Source organism: Amborella trichopoda, chromosome 8 (genome assembly GCF_054954075.1).
Source record: "Amborella trichopoda isolate Santa Cruz 75 chromosome 8, AtrichopodaSantaCruz75HAP2 v2.0, whole genome shotgun sequence".
NCBI lineage: Eukaryota > Viridiplantae > Streptophyta > Magnoliopsida > Amborellales > Amborellaceae > Amborella > Amborella trichopoda.
The window spans coordinates 11369751-11384932 of record NC_142343.1 but is presented as its reverse complement, the minus strand read 5'-3'; the positions used below and the strand labels follow the sequence as shown (position 1 = coordinate 11384932).

General features: G+C 36.9%; 1 protein-coding gene across 2 annotated transcripts in view; it reads left to right on the top strand.

The window, feature by feature from the left end:
- LOC18436009 (uncharacterized) overlaps positions 1–15182 on the top strand; it is a 44672-nt gene that overhangs the window by 26120 nt on the left and 3370 nt on the right. For both annotated transcript variants that reach the window (XM_020668331.2, XM_088873545.1), the window contains 7 exons: positions 790–900; positions 3330–3521; positions 10236–10514; positions 10758–11390; positions 12525–13012; positions 13125–13185; positions 13352–13420. In XM_020668331.2, the coding sequence (XP_020523990.1) occupies positions 790–900; positions 3330–3521; positions 10236–10514; positions 10758–11390; positions 12525–13012; positions 13125–13185; positions 13352–13420 (1833 nt within the window). The remainder of the gene's footprint in view (positions 1–789; positions 901–3329; positions 3522–10235; positions 10515–10757; positions 11391–12524; positions 13013–13124; positions 13186–13351; positions 13421–15182) is intronic.

Genomic DNA, 15182 nt, shown 5'->3' with positions numbered 1-15182 from the left:
TGGAGAAAGAGAAGGTTAATTCTTCTCCTTTGTGCACCAGCTTAATTATTCACGTTGAGTTTGGGAACTGAATGGCATTTTATCTCAATGATCCTGGGTGCCATCGAGCCTATAGTTCGATAACATTTTCTATTCTGCTGTCTCAACTGTTACTGAGATCTAGAATCCATTATGTAGGTGATGTTTTATATAGGACTATGAATGACTAAACTTGTCTTGAGTGTATTTTCAAGTGGATATTTATTAGGTGCTTATATGTGTACTTAATGTTACCAAAGCAACCTACTTTTTGGATTGTGATATTTTCATGCACTTGACATGCGAGTGATGCTGATGGATGATTTAATAAGGACATCTTAGTTCATATGTTCTTGTACAGTTACTGAGATCTGGCAGTACAAATTGCTTGGGTGGTCTGGAGCTGGAAGATAAAATGAGAGAGCATACTTGAATATCATGATTGGCTGGGTCAAGGTTCCCTTGGTGTGAAACTTGTTTGATGATGCAGCCTTTTGCATATCTTTTGGCCTTTAGAAGCCTTTTGATACATTCTCATGACTTCCTTGCCAGAAGGCTTGAGAATGTTTTGCATTTTTTGTTAGCTTTGGCTTACTTTTTGGTCTCTCTCGTCATCTTATGTGTTTGCTCAATGAGGAATCTCTCAATACAATTGTAATATACTATTTTTGTTTTTGTAATTGTGTACACATTGAAGGATCTCTTAGCTCTATATGGTTTTATAGATTTGAATTTGTTTTTTATCAATAATACATATTTGTTGTTTTGTAGATTGAAGAGAAAGAAGAAGCTGTTTGGGCATCCGCGTTAAGTTGTTTACTATATATGGTTTGTGATAGAGGCAAAATTCTGAGAGGTAGATTGGAGGGTCTTGACATAAGAGTAAGCAGCCGTATCATGTAAATTTGATGGATATGTTTTATCCTCATGTGCAATATTGTATTGCATAATCTCCTTGTACTTTATTTATCTGCTTTTGGAAGATGAGGTGTTGAAAGAGGGTAAAGTTTTGCAATGGATTCTAAGAAGAAATGCATTGTATTATCCTCCGTATAACTAGATTTTGTATTCATCTTATCTTTGCCAATTTAATACGCTTGTCGGTTCTTGGAATGTATAGTTTAAGTGTCAGAAATTTAAGTATTTATATGGTGATCCATTCCATTGCTTGAGTATGCTAGGGGGTTGAGAGTTGCACTTTTTCTCTTGCTATTTCTCAGTAGCATTAAATTTTGGTACACAATGTTTTAAACTTTTAATTTCAGATTGGTTTTGGCTGAGGCCAATACCAAAAGTTGAATCTTAGGCGTAAACTTGGTCTAATTTTCTATAATCAATGTAAGTAGCCAAAGAAAGAAAAGGAGATTGGCTAGATTTAGACTTGATTTAACGTTTTGGTAGTATTGGGGTCATAGTTACTGGGACTGCCGACCAAGGTCTCAATCCGGCTCCAGGATCTCGCTTCAGTGCTTCCGATGGGGATCTCCATGGGATGTTGATCCCAACTTTTTGGGGATCCCTCCTTGTCACTAGAAGGGGCAAGAACAAGACTAGAAGTATTAATTTCAATTATATTCTCTCTCTTTCTCTCTCCAATTGTTTTGGATGTTGAGGAGTGTCAACATGTTTTGAATTGATTTTGAACTTTTCATTTTATACTTGAGACCACCTATTCCTTAAATTGTTGTGAGAGGTTGCAGCTCCCACTGATTTTTTGTGTCGTCTATCACTCGTATGCCTCTGCCTATGGCCTTCAATTCACCATTAAGTTCATCTCTGGTCCACACACTGATGAGTTAATAAATCAAGGCTGTAGGATCTTCCTTGAGGGGGAGCTCGCATCAATTTTGCAAACACCTTTTTGCTATGTTAATAAATTTCTTTGACAGGTGTATTATTTCATTATTTTATACTATAAATGTGTTTACCATTTTGTACATATGTTAATGAGGAAGCTATAAAGAAAATTAGTGTTAAAACCTATAAAAATAGTTTAATAATCATATCAAGGATAAACATAAATATTGCATATTATTACAAAAATAATGTAATATTGTTACAATATGTCCTCTGTAATTCACACTTTTATTCTTAAATTTTTATTATAAAAAATATATATCCTAAAGATATAGGTATTTTTATGTATTATATTTAATCAGTCTTACTCTTACATATTAGTACAAACCTGTGAGTATGATATTGTTAACAAATATAAGTTAACAGCACATATGCGTATATTATGTATAAAATATCAATGTTATTTATCTACTCAATTTATGACATATCTTAGATAATAAATTTTTTTTTTGGAAGCTTATCTTAGATAATATTATTAACGATACCCATTTTTATTATGGATTTGATAATTTATTCTTCGAAAAATTAACTTGGTGAATTGTAAATTATATAGTCTTTCTTTTTTGTCTATTTATTCACAACTGTACTTGCATGTCACCTTAATGGATTTCTTTGGCCCCTCAAGTTGGTTAACTTGACATGTGTTGCTACTAGGACCAATGTCAGTTTCAACGCTAGCATATGCCTTACGCTTCCTATCTCCCTGGATATGGCATTGTCTCTACATTTTGCAAGTTGCCCATTTTTCTTCGACACAAATTGCCTATCTATACCCCCCAATCTCCCCTCCCCAGCATGCACACGCTTCAGAGTAAACCCTCCTTCACATGATCATTCCCTCTTATGGTTAATGGACGAACCACTCATTCCCCATCCTCTGGTTTGCATCCTCTGGTTTACCATCTTTCATGTTAGACGTACCATATTTGTTTTCATGGAGAATCCCTTGAAAGAGTCCTCTTCCTATTTGACTAGCATAGTTTTGCTGGTAATCGCTGCTACTTTTACAGCATTGTTTAGTTTCTTAAGGGTTGAGGTTTCGAAGAAATTATTACAAACCACTGCAATGGCACTGAGAGGTCTGCGTCACATTTCCTACTGTTAACGAAAATGCTAAGAGAATACTTCAAACCGTTTTAGTTATTTGCATATTATGCAAGTTTTTCATTTGGAAGACCTATTTTACTTGTTTTCTATCAGCATTTTCGTTACTCTAGTGGTTTGAAGCTCCTAGCGTTGCCTATCCTTTTTCTGATCAGTATCATGGTTAGGGGGAAGTACTTATTTTTTCGATTATTGAATCAATTATCCAAATTGGCTATTAGTTATTGGCTATTGGTTTGTTAATGAATGTGTCTTGAATTGACTTATGTTGGTTAGAATCAAACCTGTAATGCTATAGGACTGATGTTATCATCTGTAGAACTTTGATGTGTAGTTTACATTATTAACAGGTTATAAAAGTTCTTTTGGAGGTTAGCCGGGAGAGTTCTTGGGCAGAAGCACTCCATTGCAAACTCATTTGCATTTTTGTGAACATGTTCTATAAAGTGGCAAGTGGACCAGACAGTGTTGTTCTCAGTACCCCTGTATTTTCCATTGAACTGGTTGATCTGCTTGGAGGCATTGATTTAGTCTGCCTTGAGGTATTGTTTTATCATGTTATATATGAAATATGATATTGGTTTTGATAAACTTGTGATGCATGATACTTGCCTTAGATATTATTCAAAATGAGTTTTGCTAGCTTACATATTCTGTAAGACTTTTCGTAAGTTCTGCAATCATTTTGTCTTCGACTTTCATGTTGATATCTAAAACCTCGTTCCTTGATATCTAAAAACTTGTTCCTTTTGAGAATCTGGAAGTGCCATCCAGTTCTCTTTAGTTCTCTGACTGGAGCTTCACCCTTTTTGCTATCTTATTTATTTTCTGAAGCTGCTTTACTGTCTCGAGTGTCACTGTTTTCGCGATCTTATTTAATTTTCTAATAGCTGTTCCAGTGATTATGGGAATTCATAGGTTTATCACTTTTCTATTATTTCTTGTTGAAGTCTTGCATATCATCTCATAACTTAGTCATATGTGAACCGGAATCTGTTGAATTTCAGTTTGTTTTGTGACAACTTTTTAGGTACAGTTACATGGGAGAAAGCATCTAATTATGCGGCATATGTGGAGTAGTATGAACATTATGATAGTAGTTAGCTAAATCTGAAATTATCATGTAGATACTTGTATTTTTGGTTTAAGCTGTATCGAAGAACATTTTCAATGGATAACAATGTTGGATTCTGGGTGATTGGCATCAAATCTCCATTTAGGCTTTAGGCATAAGTGTCTGAAATTTTCATTTAATATATTCAGATGTCAGAAAAAGGATTGTAAAAAATATAGTGAATTAGAAGAAGAAGACAGTTGTAGAAATCTAAGGCCTTTTTCGAAAATCGTATCTATCCTGCTATGTCATCTTTGATGTCACATTCCCTGATCCATTGTTATCAATATTATCTTGCAGGAGAATACTAATAATCCAATAAACTATAGAAACGACTTTTGCTTAAGGTCTATAATCATTTTTTTGCCACCATTTGTCTTTGACTTCAAGTTGATATCTAAAAACTTACTCCTTGTGAGAATCTGGAAGTGATATCCAGTTCTCTTTAGTTCTCTGTCTGGAGCTTTGCCCTTTTTGCTATCTTATTAATTTTCTGGAAGCTGCTTTGCTGTCTCGAGTGTCACCCTTTTCGCTATCTTATTTAATTTTCTGGAAGCCACTCCACTAATTATGGGAATTCATAGGTTCATCACTTCTTTCTTTCTTGTTGAAATGCTGCATACCATCTCATAAATTAGTCATATAAAATGTTAAAAACTGCGGATTCGGGTGCCTAGGCATTTTGGGTGCCTGGCTGCCTAGGCGCCCGCCCAGGGACAGGGTGCCCTCACCAAAATTGAACCTCCCCTGCCCCAAATAAAAAAAAACAGGGGAGTTGTTAGGGCATGGTTTTAAGTCTTTGGGAGTTTTTAGGGCAATTTTAGTGCCCCAAACTCCTCGTAAAATAGACAAAAATGTAATAGTACAATCACATAACAGATTTACAGATACAAGTCTCAAAGAGATTGTAACTTGTAAGATATTAAGATGCTTGAAATTCCAAATGTCATTGTAGGAAACTAGAAGTCTAGCCTAGAAACGGTACACAAAGTCAATGAGCAAAAATCAAAAAGCAAATACATCAAGTCATCAACCAAACATGTAAATATATCGTAAAAGAAAAAACACGGTAAAAGAACACATGATTCGCAACATAATATATTGTAGCAAAATAAAATCAAAACCCTCTTCCAAGCCGACGCCGAGGGTTTTTTTGACCCTCGCCGACGCCGAGGATTTTTTTAGCCCTTCGCAAGCTGTCACTGGGCGGTGCTTAGACTGTAGCACCTACGTGGTGCCTTACCTGCCTAGGTGGGCGCCTGGAGACAGGCCGCATAATTCCACCGCCCAGACAACGCCTAGTCGTTTTTTGAGATTTTTTTGCCTAGACGGCCACCTTGGCGGTCGGGCGGCCGAATTTTCGAACACTGGTCATATATGAAGCATAAGTTGTTGAATTTCAGTTTGTTTGGTGACAACTTTTAGGTACAGTTACAGGAGAGAGCATTTAATTATACTGCATATGAACAGTATGATAGTAGTTAGCTAAATCTGAAATTATCATGTCGATACACTTATTTTTGATTTAAGCTGTATCAAAGAATATTTTCAATGGATAAAAATGTTGCATTCTGGGTGATTGACTTTAAAACTCAATGTAGGCTTTAGGCGTAAGCGTCTGAAATTTTCATTTAATATAGTCAGATGTCAAAAAAAGAATGTAAAAAATATAGCAAATTAGAAAAAAAAGACATCATAGAAATTTAATACCTTTTTCAAAAATCATATCTATTCTGCTATGTCATCTTTGGTATCACATTCCCTGCTCCATTATTATCAAAATTAGCTTGTAGGAGAATACTATAATCCAATAAACTATAGAAAAACCCTAGGCTATCAAGTCATCATCAACAATTGTTGAACTCATGGATGGTGATGGAAAGAGGGATCCACAAGAACAAGACATGATCCTGATGGTGGGTTCCCTAGTCTCTCTGTTGTTCATCTATGATGGAATGCAGTTAGCAATACTACAGCATGAATCTTTCCAAAACTTGAAGAATAGTCAAGCATGCTTAGGCTGTTTTGCTGTGGAACTTCCAAATGTAAAGCTTAGATTCTTACTCTTGCGGTGGAAATCAACATTCATGTCACTCTTGGAGGATGAATTCCTCGTGTTTCTCACCAAGGATTATGTTTTTCTATAATCAACTAGATTATGAGTATCTTAATTATTTTTGAAGGAAAGAGGGTAAGCTATGTCTCCATAGATTTCTTGGTACGTTGGGATAGTGGAATTGTATTTTACAAGGGTTAACCTTGAGGAAATGACATTGTAAAGGGGCAGCAGTGTGATCTGTAATTCTTTAGTTATGGAAAGCATACTTCAGTGTTGCCATCAATGGAGCAATGGATATTCCACCTTCAATTTCTTCAGCGCTCTTTTAAGGATGGCACACCAAACAACTTTTGATCATCCATTCAAAGTAAACCATCATTAGATCACATGATCCCTTGCTACTCTGAATGGATTTGGAAAGAGACTGATGCCAACATATGGAACAACGATAAGAAACACGCAGTCAAATCATTAGATCACATGATCCCTTGCTACTCTGAATGGATTTGGGAAGAGACTGATGCCAGCATATGGAACAACGATAAGAAACACGCAGTCAAGCAATGGTGGCTTTCTTGAGGGCCTTCAGCTGATAGAAGTCTCTCTTTTATAGAGCTAATCGTCTCAGGGACTCCCTCTTGTTTCCATGTATAAAAGTCCTTCAGACTTTTCTATCACCATGTCCCAGAGGCTCATCGGCCATGTAAGGCGGAGGCTCATCGGCCACAGAAAGCGGTACATAGATAATGTTTTAGAAGCAGGAAAGTCCCACCACCCAGGATTATGGCCTGAGCATCCGTCATTCCTGGTTTCGACTTCACACTGGTTGAGATCTCCTGCTATGACATTGGTTCTCCTCTAAGTTCTTTATAAATACTCTTGAGAGGGCATGAAGTAGTGCCGATGTCTTGGCACAAGGAGGGGTTGATGATGTGGTCTTCAGGTTGAGGAGAAACTTTTCTTTTGATGTAATTGGTTTTTTTTGTATTAAATAAGGGAAAAATTACAGATCACACGTCACTGTTTATACAAAATTGTGAGAAGGCTGTGTCACCGGTCAGTGACAATGGGAGTAAAAGAGGGGGGAAGAGGCTGGGGGGGGGGGAGAGAGAGAGATAGAGAGAGAGAGTGAAGGCAACAGGTGGGATTTACAGGTTACTATCAATGTTCCCCATGCAAAACTTTGGAGAACTGTGATCAAATGGGGTACAAAACCTGTGTGTGTGTGTGTGTGTGAGAGAGAGAGAGAGAGAGAGAGAGAGAGAGAGAGAGGGGATGTATTCTACATGGTGCCTTGGTTCTCTCCATGAATGCTTGAAAGATACATGATATGAGCTGGTGATTACCAGTATTTGGTGACAGATCTGTTTTAGTCTCCAGGGAAAGACCGATGCCTTGGTGGTGGAGGAATCTGCAGTCCCACAAGGCATGAAAAAATAAGCAAAACACGTGCTTAGCTATTTCTAAAATTTCCCCTGAGCTCTGCAAGGCCAGCGTTGTCGAGAGAGCAGCCATCAATGTTCATTTTGACAATACTAGTTTCTGGTGGGAACCAGCAGCTTGATTGCTGCGTATGCACAGGTTCAGAGTAGAGGATGGCTTTCCAATTCGTCATGAAATCCTCCACTTAGAAAATTCAAAATTCCTTATCGTTTCTTGCCCAAATTATCACTTCGCCGAAGATATGGTCAATGACTCTCTCTACTCGAAGATTTCAGTTCTCATAAATCCTACTGTTATGTTCCAAACAGATCTCAGTATTGTCATAGCGGGGTGGCCAGCCACATAAATAACCATGACGGTGGGAAAGGAGGGAGAAGGAAAACCAATAAAAGTTGGTCCATCAACTGTGGGACCACCCATACCCACCTGAAGCACATGAGCAATGAGGCCTGGATTTTGCTCGATACCGGGCAGTGTAAGAAGAGGTAATGTGTCATTTCCTTCTCCTTGCACATGGCATGATGACTGGGCAGTATGACACCTCTTTATTGTGGCTGGTCATGGGTCAAAGCCTTCTTGGCTGCGACTACCTTGTTCATCATCTCATCAGATAACATAGATTCATGATTTACGGATAGTTCCAGCAAGTTTTATGCTGGCTGAAGGTTAATTTTCTCCAAAAAAAAAAAGAAAGAAAATTATGCTGGCTGCTTACCTAACACAACCTCCTCCTTTACCCATTGTATTTTCAGGGGTAGGGGAGAAACCAAGCATTATGGCTGAAAAGACAGAAGGGTTAGGGCTGTGGTTAAGGGCCTGGTAAAAGAAAGCCATCGAGAAAACACCAATTAGGGATAGGTACCTAGACCACTCCTATCCCTGCCCAGGCATGGAATATAAAGTGTGCTAGTATCAAGGACTGTAGCCAACTCTGGTATCTATTCGTCCCTAAGATTGCCCCTGAACTTAGAAGACCATGCGAGCTGCTTGCTGATGATTTCATAGGATTGGTTCACTGAGGTCCCCTGGTCCACTGCTAGCGAGTATAACCTTGGATAGAGTGGCTCTAAAGCAGAGTTCCTGATTTACAATTCTTTCTACAGCCTGATCTTGTCAGCCATTCTGACACTGGATCTAATATTTGAGATGAGATCCCTTTCCATGCCCTGGAGGAATTTTGGTTTGGCTGAGCCCCTAGGCAGCCAACCTGATTTGTCATGCCCATACCTGTGTTGCACCACCTGCTACCACAGGTGCCCTTCTTGTTTCTTGTCATTGAGTTGTTTCCTTAACATCCCCTTTGACAGTATCTCTTTGGTTTGCCACTCCTGTTTCGTTTGGTTGGTTGGTGGAGTACCCTTTGTTGTTTAATGAAATCAGTTTACCATATAAAAAAGGACTTCATTGGTGATAAAATACATAAAATGCACAATATTTGTTCAACACCTTGTTTCGTTTAACAAACTCCATACAACAAAAAAAAGTTTGGTGAATAATAACATGCATAAATACATAAATATTTCTTGTCTTCCCATACTCTCACTCTCGCCATGTACTTCATCTTTCTCTATTTTCCCTTCCAAACAGCCCCATACATTACACTTCTTTTCTGCCCTTTTCTGTTCCCCCACCCCCATTTCTCTACCACTCTCTAAACTCTTCTCTCGCTCAGTGCCTCGTAGCCTTCTGTACTCATGGCTCTTCATGGAATCTTCTCGCTAATCTCCTCTTGTCTCCCCCTTTCAAAACTCTCAACTCGTTACATTTTGCTGCTTCCTTGCACTACTCCCCTTCTCTTCCCTTGTAAGTGGGTTCTACCTCAACCTTTGGCTATTGCTGTCCTCTGTTCGACTGTCTTTTTCTAAACTCTTCTTTTCACCTTTTTAATCTCTCTTTCCCACTGTTAACTCTTGGCTTTTCATTTTGTGGCCGACAGGCACCTCATTTCTCTCTCCCATCTCTTTTTCAATTTTACTTTTTGCACTTCTTCTCATTCTCTATAGTTCCTGCTCTTCTTTCCTCATTGCATTCCATGTTTTGTTACTACTTTCTAGATCTATTGCTTCTTTTTGTTTGTACTTTATGAGCACCCGTTTTGTGGGATAGCTATACCCACAACTCATAGGTTTTTTTTAACAATACGTATACTTAATATGGTCATCTGTCTCTCAAAAAAAAATAGAATTCATAAATAAACGTTCTAATATGGATGACTTGAATCAGTAGTCATTTGTCTTTGAATGTGCCTGCAGATGTTGGGAGGAAATCATAAACAGTTTCCTCATTGATGAGTGGACTCTCTTCTGTTTTACTAATGGCTAAACTGGTCACAGGATTCTAATGACAGTGATAGTGGATGAGCAATTGATGACACATGGTGTGAAAACATTGAAAATGTCATTTATGACCTGTTTGATTGTAATATTCAAAATTTATTAGTCTTTTTGGTGTTTAATCAACCTTCTTTTTTTATGAGTTGTTTCATAGTCTATTTGGCTGGATTCTGTTTCTACGTATTCTTGAAAGTGAATCCAGACTCCAAATGCTCTTTTAATAACAGGATACATATTTTATTGTAAAACATGAGGATCAATAGGGTGACTGCCTCAAGTTGGTCTATGTTTCTCTTGCACTTTGCAGTATTCAAGAGCAAATACTATGGAAGAGAAAAGGAATCTATTTGCACTACTCTTGGACTACGTTGTGCACCAGTTGAATGAAACATGCTTGGCTCGTGAAGGTTTTATGTATGGCTCGGATGAAATTCAACCCATTGCTGCCATGCTAACCATATTGGATGCACCCGAGGCATTCCACGTTTCAGTTAAGTATGGCTTGGAAGGCGTTGGAGGCTTATTGAGAAGATCCACATCTGCAACTATGTCTCGATCTGCCGTTTCGGGACATTTTAATTCCACAGTACGTTTTGTTCTATGATAAGCATGTCCGTGGTCTTTTCTTTTCCTTGTTTTATGGAATGGGTTTCTCAGTTAATTTTGAGGAAATAATGAAATAATTTCTCAGTTGCTATATAGTGTAGTTGGTGATTCGCTTGGTAGTGTATGGTGGTGATTGTACTTCTTAGTTTCTTTAAAGCATAATAATGGGGTCCTCTTTTTAAGTTTAGCTATTCTGGTTCTGATAGTTTTACTTCTTTTATAGCTGTTGGAGGACATCATGAAAATGTTTGACACCATTATTACGTCAGTAACACATACAGATGAAGAGTTTGTGGATATGCTTCGAATGACCAAGGCTTTCAAGTCTTTGGAAAGCATCGAGAAAGGATGTGCAGGAGTCAGCCTTGATGCAAATGAAGTCAAGCAGGCGTGGGCCACTTTACATTCACTTCTTCATTCGCAAAATACTGCTTATCGCCAAAATGGTTATATTTGGCTCTCTGAATTGCTTGTCTGGACGCTCGTTTATGGGGATATGGGAAATGATATTAGGCCAAACATTAAAAAATTGCAGCGGGAGATTGAGATTGTTAAAAGTCAAGATTCTAAAATTGGCTCCACTGTTTCCTTGCCAACTTGGATTTGGTGTGGGCTTCTGAAATCCAAATACAACTATATCAGATGGGGTTTCCTTGTGGTCTTGGAGAAGCTCCTTGTTAGATGTCAATTGTTATTAAATGAAAATGACGTGCAGCAGGTACCTGGTGGAGATGATTTGAGTGAAGATCATAGCAATACTAGTCTTGATAAAGCAAAGGTGGTTATTGGCATAATGAATAGTGCATTGTCTCTTGTGGTCTCAATAAGTGAAACAGATCGCATCACTATTTTGAAGGTATTTTCCAATGAAACCAACTGCACTGGTGATCATTGGTAGTGGATATTACTTATTTATTCTTCTTTTCCTGTTTTCTTGAATTTTAGTTTTATATCTACCCCTGATATGAAGAAATGATATTGAAAATCCTGCATTGATTCTGTAGTATCTATGGAACTCCAATCTGTTTGAAAACTAAAAAATAGCGTGTATTATCCTTAGCTTTTGAAGTCCCATCCCCTTGGGCCTAGAATGGCACAAGAAAAAAGGCAGAGCAAGGGCGGCTCATGTTATTTTGTGGGTTTGGCCTTGGGACTTTTGGTAATTGCGAGGTTGTCGCTACCGGGTTTGACGATCTTGCCAGTTTGGTCTAGGAAGTCCTATATCACTTCGGGACATTTGCTACTGATCATTTAGGGCTGGGTCCTTGATTTGTAATCCACAAATCCTTAGAATCCAGTGGGCTTTTAAGATTTGGGCTCTTGTTGAGTGGAATGAGATTTTGAAATCGTAATAAATGTCAAGGACTTTACATATTATTGAATTGTGAATTTGTGAGGGCTTTAAAATTTTAGTTCTTATTGAATTTATGTTCTTAGGTGTTTTAGGGAGTTTTAGGGCTTCCTTTGTACATTTTAAGGACTTTCTTTTACTTTTGAGTTAAGCCTGCACTTTCCTTGACTATCTCAGAAAATTTCTACAGTTGATTTTGTTCTATGCCTCATTGTTAAAATGCTGGTTTTCTTCTTATGATTTATTGGGGGCATTTTACTGGTTCTGTTGTGAATCTTATGGTCAGATTATCGGGGTTTCCATGAATAATTGGAAGCTGATCTTTGGATCTGGGAACTTAGCCAGAAATGGTTTTCTGGATAAGGACTATGATCTTAGTGAACTAAAATACTAACACTACTAAAAACTTGTACAGGTTACGTGACTCCTGTGCAGTACATTGAGTTCTTTGTTATTCCCTGATCAACTTTCTTAGTCTATTTATTTATTTTTTCTGAAAATGTATATAATGGGTTTCTATTCTTTTTTGGATCAAGTATGTGATGGGTTCCTATCCATCTTCAAGTCCTTATTAGTTAATGATTTGCCTTCCTCCACCCAAAGCTTAGGTTTTCTCACCATTTATGGCTCATGTAACAGATGTGCGATCTGCTTTTCTCTCAATTATGTCTGAAACTACACCCACCTTCTGAAGCTCCCACTCCTAAAGTGAGAAGTAAGGAATCACCAAATGACCTTGCTGGGAGAGATCCCTTTGATGGTCACCTAGCAAAGAAGCCTCTTGGATCTCAGTCTCTTGAATCTAGCAGAAGCACATTGGGTTCCCATATGCGTCATGCAGATTACAGCACAGCATCCATGGCAGCATTACTTTTGAGGGGACATGCTAGTGTTCCAATGCAACTGGTGGCCTGTGTCTATACTCCTTTGTTCTTTTGGCCATTAATACAACTTGCTGATGCAGTAACAGATGACATAGCATTAGGTGTTTCAGTAGGTAGCAAAGGAAGAGGAAGCTTACCAGGCTCTGTTTCAGATATAAGAGCAGCACTTCTTTTGCTTCTGATTGGTAAATGTACGGCTGACCATGCTGCATTTTCAGATGTGGGGGGTGAGGAATTCTTTAGGTAACCTGCAAATCATGTGCCTCATAAACTTTCATTATATGCCTCTTAAACTTTCATTATATGCCCAAATGTATCATATGCTGACCATTTATAGCATTTGATTGCTCTACAGGAGCTTATTAGATGATTCTGATGCAAGGGTGGCATACTATACCTCTGCTTTTCTCTTGAAGGTACTTCTTAAGCTGCTATTATACGATGACTTCTTTGTTGTGCAAGATATCCTCATCTAAATTGCACATTTCTAGCTTTTTTTTTTTTTTTTTCCTCTGGATTTCCTCGGTTGTTTCTTTCTTGGATTCTTGTTTCATTATACTGACTCAAGGTATGGAATTACAGAGACTTATGATGGAAAAACCTGAAACGTATCAACGCACCCTTCACAATCTTGTTTTCAGAGCTCAACAGGTATTGTGCTACTTAAGCTCAAAGTTTTAGGTATCCGAATGATTTTGGCTAAGATTTTCGTTGAAAGTGGAACTTGGACAAAAGCTCAGAAATCATTTTCTATAGGGGTAGGAGTAAGGTGCACCTCTAAATTTTGCCTGGGGATATAATTCTGGTGTCAAAAACCTTATATGATGATTTGAAAATCTTTTTTCATCCCTAGTTATGAAATTTAAAATTTTAAAAGTCTTACACATCGAGCAAATCTATAAGTATATGAAAATCGTGAAAACAGATGGTCCAGATAACTTACTACAAGATGTACTATTTCAGGACTTGAAATTCTTTTTTTTTTTTTTTTTGTGTGCATATTGAGATGATCAATTGGAGGGTTTTCTACGTCAAACACTCTATTCTTGAGGATTTTTTAGTTGCTTCAATAATATAAGGTTGACACCTTATACAAACTTTTCCTTTTCTATAGTAATAATAATAATAATAACAATAATAATAAGATTAAGAATAAGAATAACACTAACAATAGCAATAGCAATAGCAACAGTAATAGCAATAACAATACCAATAACAATAATAATAATAATAAGTTAACGGATTAAAAAAAATGATAATAATAATAATAGCATTTTTTTAAGGGCGTGGTTTGTATAAAGCTGAGGCCCTAAACAATCAAAGTAAGGCGCGTCTTTAAATAATGTTGAAAGGTGTTGTTTCAATGCCAAAAATCTTTATGATGGCCTGAAAATTTATTTTCATTGCTAGTTATAAAATTTGAAGTTAAAAAATAGTGTAAATCAAGCATCTCTTTGAACACTTGAAAATTGTCGGTCTAGATAATGCATTATAAGATACAATATGTTCAAGACTTGGGAGTCCATTTTATTTTTATGTCCATGTATCTCAAGGTCCAGACAATCAGATTTGAGGGCTTTTGGCATTGAAACAACTTATAGTGAATTTTTGAGGTGCGTCTTAGGTTGATTGTTTAGGGCCTAACCTCGTAAACTTTTTCCTTTTTTTAAAGTGAAAATAGCTGTTGTTGGAACTTTGACCAAACTTTTTGTCAAAATTTTGCAAAAGGTGTCATTTGTAACATATATTGAAATAAGTATGTAATTCCTGTTTTCCAGTTGAAATTTGGTCCAAGGTTTCCTGAAAAAAAAAAAATTTGTTTGTCTGCAATTTGCTCAAATGGTAGCAGTCAACATATGAATGTTGATAGATGCATTTCACCAAAATTCACTTTCACTTTAAGCCTATGTTGTAGCATGATATTTTAATGACTAGTGATGTGCACATGCGTTGCACGTATTAAATATTAATGCTGAAATAAAATTTGGAACTTAAAATAAAATTTTCAAAAAGGCATAAAATTCGTTTATAGAAAGGGTCTATAGAAGAAAGAGAATTTGATGGATCCATCTTCATATATGGGCTTCTATTAGATAATAATAAACATTTGTGTTTTCAATTATATTATTTTCTAACCTACTCTAAAATTAGTATTTATTATAGTAGTAAATATATTATTTATTCATAAGTAAAATTATTCTGGAATACTAAAAAAAATAAAATGCAAAGACATATCACATAAACTTCAAAATATAATTATAATTCTATTTATAACTGCATTTTGAGGTAATTATTTTTTTAAAATAATTTCAATTATATTATTTGGATGGAAGTAGTGATTGAGAGTATGGTGCTTGACAAAGCATATACCAAAAAGAGAAGGAAAATTGTTTCATGCGGGCTGGACCGCATT